The 14,078-nt window shown below is 40.8% G+C and overlaps 1 protein-coding gene across 3 annotated transcripts in view; it reads left to right on the top strand.

The window, feature by feature from the left end:
- Positions 1-14,078, top strand: part of Hipk1 (homeodomain interacting protein kinase 1) — a 51,586-nt gene that overhangs the window by 25,836 nt on the left and 11,672 nt on the right. For 2 of the 3 annotated variants that reach the window (XM_021158974.3, XM_021158973.3), the window contains exons 4-10: positions 1,387-1,506; positions 2,210-2,296; positions 4,236-4,420; positions 4,720-4,882; positions 6,629-6,854; positions 11,403-11,524; positions 12,204-12,338. In XM_021158974.3, coding sequence (XP_021014633.1) covers positions 1,387-1,506; positions 2,210-2,296; positions 4,236-4,420; positions 4,720-4,882; positions 6,629-6,854; positions 11,403-11,524; positions 12,204-12,338 — 1,038 coding nt within the window. The remainder of the gene's footprint in view (positions 1-1,386; positions 1,507-2,209; positions 2,297-4,235; positions 4,421-4,719; positions 4,883-6,628; positions 6,855-11,402; positions 11,525-12,203; positions 12,339-14,078) is intronic. The other variant, XM_085835606.1, reaches the window with a different exon arrangement.

Consider the following 14,078-nt stretch of genomic DNA (forward strand, 5'->3'; position numbering starts at 1 on the left):
GGAATTGCTAGGTCACAGAGTAGCAGTACTTCCCTTTCTGAAGGGCCACTAAATATTTTGGAAAGAGACCTCAACATTTCAGCAGCAATACCTGAGTGTTTCCATTCTTCCCAGGTAGACAGTATGTAGTTTTGCTTTTTCTAAGATTAGCTATCTTTGTGAATGTGTTCTGTTGTCACTTAGATTTGCACTTCTAAATAGTTAGTGATGCTGGACATTGTTCTCCATGCCCTTCTTGATCATTGGGATATTTTATGTCTGTTTAGGTTCATTGCTGATTTTTTTTACTGTGGTTATTGGTTTTTAGTTGTTAAGTTGTAGTTCTTTCTACTCTGTATTAACCATTGCCAAATGGGATTTTCCCATGCCTCCTTCCACTCTGTGGGCTCCTTTTCAGATTGATGATGGTGTTTGGAACACAAATATTTTTTACTTTGATGCTTAGTTTGCCTGTCTTTGCTTCTTTTGTTTGTACTTTATGGTATTATAGCCAAGAAATAGTTGAAAAAAAACCAAACAAACTAGTATTATACAGCTTCCATATTAGTTTTCTTCTGATAGCATTATAATTCTAAGTTCTTATATTTAGGGTCTTTGATCCACCCAGGATTTGGGTTAGTGTAGGAACTCATTGAGGAGTAAAAAATGTTTGTCGTCTCTCAGGCTGTAGATCAAGAAAGACATTATAAGAAAGATTACATGCTGATAACTGCATAATACACTTGATAAATTCTTTTAAATGTATATAGTTTGAGTGTTTTGCCTACATGTATGTCAGGGCCCTTAGAACTGGGGTTAACAGTTGTAAAATGCCCTGTGGGTGCTGGGGACTGAACCCAGATCCTCTGCCAGAGCAGCAGTGCTCTTAACTGGAACCAGTGCTCTACTAGTGCCCACAGTTCCCACGTAATTTGCATGTGTGTGTGACATGCACACGTGAGACTGCATTAACTGTGGCCTCAGCACCTCTCAGCTACATCCCGGCTTTCCACTGCTCCTGCACTGCTCCAGGCTCTTCGTTACTTATTCTGAACTAGGCTAGGAACTGTTCTGCTCTGTCCCAGAAATCTAGGTTTGTTTGTTTGTTTGTTTGTTTTGCAACTTTTTATTAAAAGTCTGACATGAGAAAAAAAGATTGCACTAAAAATATTTCAGAACTGAGTTTTGTTAAAAATTGTACTTCACAGTAGTTACTAAGTAAATAGTTGGCTATTCCCTATGGCTGTGCATTCTGTGTATAGATTTTTACAGTGCATTTCAGTTGTGCTGGTCAGAGAGTTACTTCATGACACACTCCTTTTCTGGCCAGAGTTACTATTTCAGTGTAAAAGCTTTTGATAATTTTTTTCCACTTGAAATTGATGTTTGATGGTTTTGATGTTTCAGATTCGCTATATTTCACAAACACAAGGCCTGCCAGCTGAGTATCTTCTCAGTGCCGGAACAAAAACAACCAGGTTTTTTAACAGAGATCCTAATTTGGGGTACCCACTGTGGAGGCTTAAGGTATGTCTTCCTACTGTACAGCCCATTTCTGTACCCCTACCCCAACTTTGGATTTAGATTTTAGTGAATAATGTCTTGACTTAGAGGAGGGAAAGTGGGGGAGGGGTATGTTTGCAGGAGAGAGAATCCCTTGAAAACTTATTATAATCTGTTTAGCCTTATGCTGGGATAAAAACCGAGATAATGAAGCCAATTCAGCTGGCTGAGGCTGTGCTGCATAAACAGGATCAGTAGCTGAGGGGAACTGGAGAGCAGTGCTCAGTAAGTATGGGAGCTAGGGAAGTGGAGTGATGGCTGCCACGGAGATCTCACTTCTAACTCCTCACACTCAGGCCTTAGAGGTCTCCTGAAATAAGAGTCTTTAATTCTGAGCCTACTCCTTCATTGTGAGAAATCAAGTTACCTCAAGATCCTCTGCCTCTGAGTCTAGTAAACAGTATTGGCATATGGTGTCCATGTTCAAGAAGTGTTAAGAGACAATAACATCCCAGTCACCTGACCTTCAGTGCTCTGGGGCATGACCGCACCAGCCCCCTTTAGAATTGCTGAAAGGATGGCCATACTTCTCCACTGCAAAATTTTCAGGGTGCTATCTTTGCCTTCTGTAGTTGACACTGTACAATACAATCTCAGTATTCTGGCTTCAGATTAAAATGAAAATGTAAAAATAATGTAAAGTTGTAAAAAAATTCATGTTTTATAGACACCTGAAGAACATGAATTGGAAACTGGAATAAAGTCAAAAGAAGCTCGGAAGTACATTTTTAACTGTTTAGATGACATGGCTCAGGTAAGTGTGACATGCTTCTCTAGAGACATTTTTAATAATTATATGTGCTAATACTTTGCCATGTGTTAAATAAAAGTGTAAGGGTCAGTTGTGATACTTCAGACTCAAACAATATGGAAGAGCAGAAGACCAGGGGTCCCTCAGTCCAAAATGAGCTCTCAGGCTAGATTTAAAGCACATTAGGGGATTCCTGGTGACCTCTAGCCTACTCCATCTCTAAGGGCATCCCATTACCTGGCATGGGGGTTGGAAATTGTTACTGAGCAAGTCTGGGGTAAGTGGCCTTTATCTTAGTCCATCTTTGAGGACATTCCATTACCTAGGCGTGGGGGCTGGAACCTGTTACAGGGACCTGGAAATCCCTGACCCATTGTCCTTGCTTCAGGTTAGGTGGCCGGGCACTTTCTAGTTCCTGACTAGCTTCCTGAAGCCTGCCTGGGGTTTTTCCTAGACCACCAATTTGAAACTTTTCATGGAGTTAGCCTGTCTCAAAAGAACATCTGAATCCTAATAGTGGATACTGTGGTCCTAACAATCTAAGTTTATCCCTGACTAGCTGACACATAGATGAGGCTCATACCACGGTTATTTTATATGGCTCTGACAATTACTGGGGTCACCTCTAATCTACTCTGCTAACTGCTGGCCTGGCTACCTCCCCAGCAGTGTACCCCAGATACTTGCTGTTTCTTCTGGCCATGTGCTCATGGGTCCTCTCCCCTCACCTTGGCTTCCTCCTTCTTCCTCATGCCTCCTCTCTCCTCCTCCAGCCTAAATCCACCTACCTCTAATCCCTCCAGTTATTGGCTGTAGTCACTTTTATTTAACAAGGAACAAGGTTTACACAACCAAAGCTTGTAGGCCTAGACTCTTGGGAATAGAATTTAGCATTACAATGCATAGTGTTAGACCAAATCTCAACAGGATACTTTGAAGATGCTTGATTTGAATTTTCTTTAACCCAAACATCATGAAACTCAAATCTGTAGCTCTTTAAGCACCAAGAGGTACTAAAAAACCTTTCAGATTTTGAAGGTTTCAGAGTTGGAGTTTTTGGGTTAAGGTTGTTAAACTGATGAAGACTGTGCAGATATTCTGAATTAGTTTTTATTGTTGTTTTTGCTTTATTTTGTTTCAAGACAGGGTTTCTCTGTGTAACCCTGGCTGTCCTGGAACTCACCAGGCTGACCTCAAACTCATGGAGATTCACCTGCCTCTGCTTTTGAGTGCTGGGATTAAAGCCCCCAAGCTTGGCTATAAATATTCCAAAATCTCCAGGCTCTAAAACCTGAAACCTTTTACCCTCGTAAGCAGCAGTCAGCCTGCGTCTGTTCTCCTTTGTTTTTGCTTACTGATCTTGTTATTTTGGAGGAATATTTATAAAGGTTTCTCTCTTGTCTTGTCTTGTTTTCTCTACCTCATAAGTAATTGTCTAAGAGCTCACATTTACTGCCAATTGTGTTAGCTAATGAAGAGAGCTAGCATTACATTTGAAAGTTTCGTTCTGGGCTGACAGGATGGTTCCATCATGAGGAAGGGGGCCTGCTACCACACCCCACATCCTGAGTGTGACTCCCACAGTCCACATAAGAATGCTTACTGCATTCCAAATTTAACTGCTTTGTACTATGCCATTTCATTTTTTCAATAATAGAAACTTGTTTATTTCAATAATAACAAACTTATTTTTGCTGAATAACTTTCAAAATGTTAATGCCAACAGTCAATTTAGCTCTTTTGTACCACATAGGCAGAGAGTTTCCTCCTGTGGAATTATTATTCTGTAATTAAACTTAATTTCCCCAGTTTTTTCTTTTCTAAAATGCTTATATTAAATATCTGCTTTCTCTTGTTTGGAGAGAAAAGCAGACACAGTAAGCTCTTAATCTACTATTTAAGTCAAGAAATACAATATTTCTAATTTTCTTTGCTTCCAAAGGTAAATATGTCTACAGACTTAGAGGGAACAGATATGTTAGCAGAGAAAGCCGATCGGAGAGAGTATATTGATCTTCTAAAGAAAATGCTGACGATTGATGCAGATAAGAGAATCACGCCCCTGAAAACTCTCAACCACCAGTTTGTGACAATGAATCACCTCCTGGACTTCCCACACAGTAACCAGTGAGTATGGGATAGTCGGGTTTGTGCCGTTGTGTGCCTCTTGGTGGAGTTGCCATCTTATTTTCAGGGCGCTGTCAGGTCAGCAGTCATTTTGTTGCCGGTGTATTGACTCACTGGTGCTTTTCTTTCTGAAAAGTTGTGGGACTCTGAGAGAGGTGTCTATTTTTCTTCTTGTTATAAAAACCCTTGGTTCTTCTTTCTGAAAATATTTGGAAACAAATACTTTGTTCCATGTCTGTTTTAAATTTTTTGTTGTTTTAACTCCAGCATTCATTTAGTGTATTTCTAATCTTTTTCAGCGTTAAATCCTGTTTCCAGAACATGGAGATCTGCAAGCGGAGGGTTCACATGTATGACACAGTGAGTCAGATCAAGAGTCCCTTCACTACACATGTCGCTCCAAATACAAGCACAAATCTAACCATGAGCTTCAGCAACCAGCTCAACACAGTGCACAATCAGGTACTCAGTGAGGGACTGTGGGAACTCGAGCCTGGGTGGGGCAGAGGCAGTAAGAGAGACCAGTCCTATGCTGCTATTTCTGTTGCTTCTTTAGCATTTTCTGCATTTTCTGTGTGAGGGCCTGGGCAAGATGGCTCATCAGGTAAAAGTCCTTGCCATGCAAGCCTGGGGGCCTCAGTTTGATCATGAAAAGTCATGGTAGAAAACTATGTTTGTCCAAAAGTTGTCCTCAGACTGTGGAACACGCATGCCCACACTCACAGGTATCATGCATGTGTGATAATAATGCAGGCCATTTTCGGGCTCAGTCTTCTCTGTTATGAGAAAAGAATTGGCAAACATAATAAAAGACCAACTAAAGGTGTACCTGCCAGCCATATTCGGACAGTATTTAAATACATGTCCTTATAAGACTGAGTGTACATGGGCTCTGAATATTGAATTACTTGTTGCTGCTAGATTACTAAGCTTGATCAAGTAATTTACTCTTTTTCAATAGGATTTTATGTGTACTCATATACATAAATAAACCTTTAAAAAAAGTGGTATTATATTTGCTTGCTAATAAGAAAAGTCTCTCTAAAAGTCTTTCTAAGAATATAAGCTCAGTTTTTTAGTTTGGTGTACTTTTTAAAAACCTGTAAGTGCTTATGAGTTTCAGTGGACTCTCCTATGAAGCATGCTGCTGACATAGCAAGCTTTGTGACGTCACATCCCAGACAGAACCAGTGTAACCATGTGCCACTCCTCATGTGCTGACTCTCCTTCCCTTCATAGCACCGCTCTCTGCTTGCTTATTTCTGGTTCTGGAGATGGGATCTAGGCAAACACTGTATTACCGTATTCCTGAGCTGTGTATTCCTGGCCCTGGAAAACTTAGAGAGTTATTTCAAAGATAACTAGTATTACATTTTAAAGTTTTGTTCTGGGCTGACAAGATGGCCCCATCATGAGGAAGGGCGCTTGCTGCCATGCCCCACACCCTGCCTGTGACTCCCAGAACCCATATGGTAAGAAGGGAGCTCTGACCCTCCCTCAACTTGTCCTTTGACATCATTTGCAGATGGTGCAATAAACAAATAAATGCTTTAAAAAAATAAAAGGCTATAAAGCTGGATGTAGTGCTGTACACCTTATTCAGGCAGAGAGAGGTAGACAGGTCTCTGAGGTCTCAGCCAGCCTGTCTACATGATGAATTCTAGGCCTTCTAGAACTACATAGGAAGACCTTGTTCTAAAAAACAAAACAAAGTAAATAAACCTTTTGTTCTGTTTTAATTTTTATTTTTTTAAGACTAGGGATATAGCTCAGTTGACAGAGTGCTTGCTAGCATGCATAATGGCCCAACATTATATCCTCTGCATTGCATAAAGCAAGTATGGTGGTCCCATACCCAGATGATGAGACAGGATCAAAAGTTCAAATGTCACTCTTGGATAGATAAGGACTTTGGTGCCAGCCTGGACTACATAAGAGTCAGCCTCAAAAGTTTTTCTTTAAAAAAAAAAATTTGAGAGCTAGGAGGGCAGGGTGTGTGAGTAGTGCACATGCCTTCAGTCCCAGCACTTGGAAAGGAAAAGACAGGGGGATCTCTGTGAGTTCAAGGCCAGCCTGGTCTACAAAGTGGGTTCTAGATCAGCCTTGGGTGCACAGACAAACCCTGTATGGAAAAACAAAACAATGAAGATGTGCATATTGTGTACTTCCATCTTCTAATACCGTCTCTGTGTGATCTTGATGTTTCAGGCCAGTGTTCTAGCTTCCAGCTCTACTGCAGCAGCAGCTACCCTTTCTCTGGCTAATTCAGATGTCTCGCTGCTAAACTACCAATCGGCTTTGTACCCATCGTCGGCAGCACCAGTGCCTGGAGTTGCCCAGCAGGGTGTTTCCTTACAACCTGGAACCACCCAGATCTGCACTCAGACAGATCCATTCCAGCAAACATTTATAGTATGCCCACCTGCTTTTCAGAGTAAGTGCAGAAACTCTTCTCTCTGTAGAATTATACATTGGACTTGCCTGCTCTAGAAGATCTAGTTGTTCAGTTCTGATCTTTGACAAGTTTAAACTCAGATGTAGATGACTGAAATTGGGAGCTGCCACATAGATTTTTTTCCCTTTACATTGATTTTTCTTGACGGAGTTGCTGTATAATGTGTTTGTTTCCATTGAAGGAAAATATTTGTATAAGCATATACATGGCAGTCTATAGAATATATATATCTTTAAATTGTTATAATCAGAATTTTTATGTGTTGACTCTAATGTGACTTTATTATAGGATATAGTTAAGAATATAGAAACTAAAAATGTCAGTCATACAGATTGCTGTTTTTTGAACTGAAAAATTGTACAAAAGGAAGCCCTTGTAGGGACGGCACGGAGACATCTGCTGAAGCCTGGGATTCTTAGTTTTCAAACTCCATTTCCCAATAGGATTAATTTTCATATTTCCATGTTTCCTTATTTTTCATGTTGTTTTGTAATCCAGTCTGTTCAGTTCTTTTTTTCCCCCTAGAACTTGGGAAATGTGTGTTGGAAATGTCTTTTGGTAAGCTATTTGGAAGGTTAAATTATTTTGACTCTTTTCTGACAACACACTTAGCTTTCCCTTAGGAAGTCAGTGACAGGGTGGTTGTAGTGGCTCAGACCTGTAATCCCAGCACGAGGACTGTGGAGCTAGTCAGGTGTTAGAGTAAGACACTGCCTCCAAAACCAAGTCAAAGTAAAAACAAGAAATAAGCCAGACTCAGATAACAAATACCATGTTTTCTCTTATATGTAATTTTTCTTATATGTAATCTATAGTTTTCTCTTATATTTAGACCCTGGATTTAAATATGCATTCTGTGACAGTGCATGAGTCAGAGTGTGTGTGTGTGTGTGATAAAATCAGAAGGGGGATTGTGGTAGGAGAAGAGATTTGTTTGTTTGTTTGTTTTTTGAGACAAGGTTTCTCTGTGTAGCCCTGACTGTCTTGGAAATCACTCTATAGACCTTAAACTTAGAAATCTGCCTGCCTCTGCCTCTGCCTCCCAAGTGCTGAGATTAAAGGTGTGCACCACTACTGCCCAGCGGGGGAAGAGATCTTAAGGAAGGTGGAAATGGAGAACATGTAATTGGAAAGCAGAGGAGGGACTCTTAGTCCTTACTGCTGTGAGCAGATACCATGACCAAGGCAGTCCTTGTAAGGACAACATTTAATTGTGGTTGGCTTACAGCTTTAGAGGTTCAGTTCAATATCATCAAGGTGGAAACATGGCAGTGTCCAGGCAGCCATGGTACAGGCAGAGCTGAGAGTTCTACATCTTCATCTGCTGTCCTCTAAGAGAAGACTGACTTCTAGGCAGCTAGGAAGTGGGTCTGATAGCCCACACCCACAGTGACACACCTACACCAACAGGGTCACACCTTCTAATAGTGCCACTCCCTGGGCTGAGCATATACAATCCATCTCAGGGACTAACTGGGAGAGGGAAGAGAACTGCCTGCCTGGAGTCGGGAGGGGCAGGACACTAGGAAAGGGAATGAATGAGACGAAGTGTTATGGCGTGTCTGAGGGTGCTATGATGAAACCCACTGCTCTGTAGACAAACTTGAAACCCTTAATTTTGAAAAAAGAGAAAGAGAAGCTTGGTATGAATGTGGGAATAAACCAGGATCCAGGCTTCTCATAGCATTTTATATAGAAGCAGGTAGCATTTTTATCTTTTTACTTAAGTTACTTATTGATTGTGACTTTTGTTTGTTTGGTTTCTGACAGAGTCGGAGCAAGCGGAAGGAAATGAGGGTCTGGGGGAAACTGAGAGCTTCCCGGGAGGCCAGGAGAGCGGTAGCGGTGTAAGCCAGGGAGAGACCACAGGGGGAGCGCAGGAGCAGATTCACAATCCGTAAATGCAAATTTAGCCTAACTTACCAAATTATTTTCTATATATACCTCATAGGAGTAGATTCTATATTTTGGGTTGTCACAAACTGATTCGTCTATAGACTGTAGCAAATTAGCTATCCCTCTTCTCACCCTTTCTAAAGTAAATTCTGTGGGAACAATTTTCAAATGTAAGATTCTGAGATTCTCTGCCCACTCTCAAATGATACTGAGATAAAATAATATAAGAACATTTGAGTTCTTTACAGAACAAAATGTAAACTCAGACAGTACGGGAAGTGTGGGAGAACTCATTTTGGTATAATTTGATAAATGTAAGCTTGGGAGTTGGGGGTTGTGTGTGGATCTTCCAGTTTAAGAAGTCTAGATAACCTGAGCACCTATAGAACAGATTTAAAATGTTTGGATGAGAAGGGGTTTATAATAAGGTGGTGATGATGATACCTGAAGTCCATTATCATATGTGCCAGACAGTCCTTTACAGGTATCAGTTTATCCTTATGTATGGCTCTAGGAGGTGGGTCAAGTCAACCCATTTTATAAATGACGAAACCTGCTTAGGCAAAAACCTGTTTATGCTTTTGGCCAAAAGGCCAAAAGTAGTATAGTAATTTATGGTAGAACCATTAGAACCTAGGCAGTGGGGTCATCGTCACGTATGTATTGAAATACTCCATACTGCCTTTCAGGATTAGTTGTATAAAGTTGCTGGTTACCCACCAACCTCAGCCATGAGTTGATTTTGTCCAATAGTCTGTGACTTCAGAGTGCTCACTCTTCTATCTTCTTTTACAAAATGGCTTCACTTAAGACTATCAGGCAGTGTTTACCTTCTTTCCACATTTCTCTAGTTCTCTATTTGAAGTACTAAATTCAGAAAAATAAAGATAACAAAAATAACTCCTGTTCTCTTAGCTCAGGATTCCAGGACAAATGAATGCCCTTTGGTAGTCTTGTTTTTATTTGTGGTAGAAAGAAGCAGCTAGTTGTAACTTAGCCACACTGCTGTGCTTGTGCTTCAGCCTGAGCAAATGCAGCAGTCTGGCATTCATAGGTCAGTTCTGCAAATGCCTTTCCACACTTCTCCAGTTGAGCAGTGTAGTATCCGTGTGCTTGGTTGTAGCTAGTCTGTAATCCTGTCCCCGTTTATTTTACCACTCTGGGAGCCATAGATGAGCTACTACAGTGAGCATTCCTCCCAGTGTCTGCTTCATAAGTTCCTATGAGTTTTGGGAAGCTAATATACAATACTGTCCCAGAGTCAGTCATTGTCCAAAGACTGTATACAAGAGTTTTGCATGGGTTAGCTTTCTTATTGGATAATAGTGCCACAGGCTGCATGGCTGACAACTTTAACATTTTAGCATCTTAATATCTTTAAATTTTAATTATCTCCAAAAGTTTTAAATCTGATTTTACTATTCCGTTTTTGAACTTTTCTAGAATACTTTTTTTTTTAAATCATAAAGTACTAACAGAAAATTGAAGGACTGACTGGAAATAGCAGTACTGCGCTCACGTGGCACTCTATAGGAACGCTCAGAGTAGGCCAGGAAGAGGGACACACACCTGTAGTCTCAGCATTTGAAAAACCAAAACAGGAAGATCACAGAGTCGTACCAGTTGGGGCTCTATGGGAAGACACTGCTAGAGTGAGGGAAGAGGCAGAGAGGGATTAGGATTGCCCATAGCTTAGGAGTCTTCTAATTAACATGCTGTGTCTTCACTTAGGCATTAATAGACAGGAGGGAGGCTGGACAGAAATGTGAACTCTGGTGAGAGGGCTGGCAGGAGGGTAGGTACATAGAAATCTTCCTGGGCTCTGTAAGCTTGACCAGATGAACTGTGTGGGGCCCTTTCCCCCAGAACAAGACAATGCCATTTACAGGAAATGTTGTTTATGCCAGAAGCACAACCGGGTGAGATAAGTAAGACTGCACTGTTGGCAAGCAGCAGTTCACTCTCCCAGCTGCCCTGTAACTAGGAGAGTTAGGTGAGAAGCTCCAAAAAGAGCCACGAACTAGAGTAAGAACCGGGCTCTAGAGGGCAGCGTGCCTGCTTTTTATTCTAGGCATCACATCTTCTTTGCTGTTGACTTTACTTTTTTTTTTTTTCTTTCTTTTTTTAAAAAAAACAAAAAAACAAAAAAACTTCTATATTTAGCTATGACATGTAACTAATATTTGAGCTAGGTTATATTTTTTTTTGAAGAAAAATGCCCATTAAGACATTCTACACAAGAGGATACCAGTATAAAGTATCAAGTGATGTTCAGTTCTCTGTTCTTGATAGATTACACTGTGACAGCTCACTCTTCCTCACCCATTCCCCTAGTGAACTGCAAGGTAAATGTGACTTAGGAGTGGAGGTTGTCTGGCTTTTGCCTGTACTGATAATGGGGATGAAATAGGTATTTGAACAGTGAAGAGTTTATATTCCCTTAAGCCAGCCTTCCCTGCATTGAATGCCTTGCACTAATTTCACTTGATGGGAGCAGCCTCCTTTTCTTAACTGTGGTGTCTTTGAGTGGAAAGGTTTTGTCTTAACTGTCCAGAGTTAAACCTGAGCAGTGAAGAGAACACACAGTAATGACCCAGCAGAGAGGTTTCACTGTCATGTTTGCTTCACCAGCTGGACTACAAGCAACAACAAAGCATTCTGGATTCCCTGTGAGGATGGATAATGCTGTGCCAATTGTACCCCAGGCGCCTGCTGCTCAGCCGCTGCAGATCCAGTCAGGAGTACTCACACAGGTAAAAGCCGGAGCAGCACTATTGAGAAACAAATATTTTGTCCTGAAAAAAAAAAAGTGGTATTTGCTTTGACTATAAGATCTTTCTTGCTCATGATTCAGACGTCTTAAAATGAAATCTCTCTAAGAAAACAGAATATTTATTCCTGTCTTTTACAACTCTCATTGTCTCTTTAGACTTGTAGAGATGGCACTCTGTACATTGAGAAATGTCACGATAGTACACAGAGTTTTCCCGATTGAGAAACTGAGGTCATAGACAAAATCATGACGGATGTGTATAGTATACAACATTACACTTTGAATTCCATGTGTAAATGTTTGTGGTCCACAACATACCAGAAATTCTGAAATCCAAAAACTTATTTTGTGAGTAGAAGGAAGATTTCTTCATAAACGAAATGCCTGTGTTTTATAGGATGTTCTGAATCTGGTCCAAGACCTATACCTATAGCTTATACCTAAGATTCCTATACCTCTTTTTACCTGATATCATTGACTTTTGGCATAGTGGGCTAAAGCCACTCACGGCTGAAAAGGAAAGGTTGTGTTTGGCATGTGTGCTTAGGTGGTAGGAAATTAGCTCATTGTCAGATATAACTTGGGGGGATGCAAACCCGTCTGAACCCAGATAACCTGCCTCGGTGTTCATTCACTCACCTGCCTGATCTACATTTCAGGGAAGCTGTACACCACTAATGGTAGCAACTCTCCACCCTCAAGTAGCCACCATCACGCCGCAGTATGCGGTGCCCTTTACCCTGAGCTGCGCAGCAGGCCGGCCGGCGCTGGTTGAACAGACTGCTGCTGTACTGGTAATTCCCTCACTTGATTGTGTTACTAACGGAGTTTCTTTGGTTTCTTTCTTTTTTTATTTTTTCCTGTTTGTTTTTGTTCTGTTCTTCTGGTTTTCTCATTAAAAAAACAAAACCAAAAAACCTAGCTTAGTCTTTGCAGAGGGCATGGAAGCATGTGCCATCTTGTGGCTGTGTCCTTGCTACATCTTTAATGTCTCATTGTTTCCTCCCCAACATTTGCTGAAGCACTGTTTGACTCTGAGGATCTGTGTGGTTCATCTTTGCAAGCCTGGTGTGGTTAAAGCTCTCTGTGTAGCTGCAGGCAAGCTTCAGCACTCCACCTGTTTTCTGCCCTCTCTTACCCTGGTCTTTTGAGATGGAAGCAAATGAACAGCCTTCCATGTGGCCCTGCCACAGGAATCCAGATGCCAAAACTTGAACTCCCTGTCAAGCTAGCTGCTCCTTTTTGTTATTGTAATCTCCTAATACTTTCGTGTGTATGGAAATCTTTAAAATGGCCTTAACGTATGGCTTTCTCATCCCGTGAACTTCCTTCTGTGACTGTCTGAAGATAGTGCTTTTGCCATTCATGATCAGTGGCACCTTTCATCTTCCATGTAAGGGTATTCCCATTAAATACACTTAGAGCATTCTGCTCATCAGAAATTAAAAGTGGACCTATTTGTAGGAATTGTTCTGACAAATTATCTTACAAATAAATTGCAGTACACAGATGGAAATATGGCTGACAAACTTGTAAGCACAGTATCTTTGTTTAGAAGTCCCAAGGAGAGAGTCAGCTCAGATAGCTGAGTGGTGGGTGTGTCCAGCTCAGAGATGGAAACAAGACAGCTGGCTTTGCAGTGTATTCTAGGATTTGTAACCTCCAGAGTGATTTAGGCTGTGTTTTGTTTTGGTTTATTTTGGTGAATTAGTATTATTTCAAATCCAGCATTTCATTATTTGACACTTAAAATTAGGTAAGCCTCTGCAAACCTAAATGATACTTTTGAATCTCCTGGTATTTATCTTTCGCAGTGGATTTAAATTTCTGTTACCTCTCAAGTGTTCATGAATGGAAACGCTTTCTGAAACATACTTGCAGGGAGCTTGTTTGGTTTGCAGTTTAAGTCTGTGCCACCTGTGGGTTGTTTCTCATAAGCATCAAACCTGAGTGCCAGGGAGTCAGACACAATTCCAGCTTGGTCAGCCCACCTTTTAATTTGCTCACTTATAATAGTTTTGAGATTGGAAATGTCAGTTGACCTTTCACCTTTGCTGCTCTTCTTAAGTTTGCTCTAGCCATTTGTTAAGCTTTGCATATTTTTGTTCTTCCTCTGTCAAAACAGTTCGTCGCTTGGAACGCCAGATTTCTGCCTCCCATTGGAATGTTATTTCTTGCTCTGTATTAAACTACACGCTTTGTCTTGCGCAGGTGTTGGCTTATGGAAAGACGCATGGTGTGACTTAACATCTCTTATTTTCTGTTCTGTTCTGTTTTGTTTTAAATTCTGCCTATGGTAGCAGACGTGTTTGCAGTTTCTCTGCTCAGAAGGCTTCTTGTTTGGAACCAGTATTTGTAACAAGTGGATCTGTTACTTGCAGAAATATTTTTGAAACTGTTTTGATGGGCTTGCAATTTGAAATTCTTGAAACAGAACCATATGGTACCCTAGTAGGTGAATTGCACCACGGAACTCAGATTTAAAAAGGAAACTTGCTGTTATATATGTTTTCAGAAAGTGCCAGTTTCTATAA

The sequence above is a fragment of the Mus caroli genome, unplaced genomic scaffold (genome assembly GCF_978045245.1).
Source record: "Mus caroli unplaced genomic scaffold, Mus_caroli_1 scaffold_3, whole genome shotgun sequence".
NCBI classification, from domain to species: domain Eukaryota; kingdom Metazoa; phylum Chordata; class Mammalia; order Rodentia; family Muridae; genus Mus; species Mus caroli.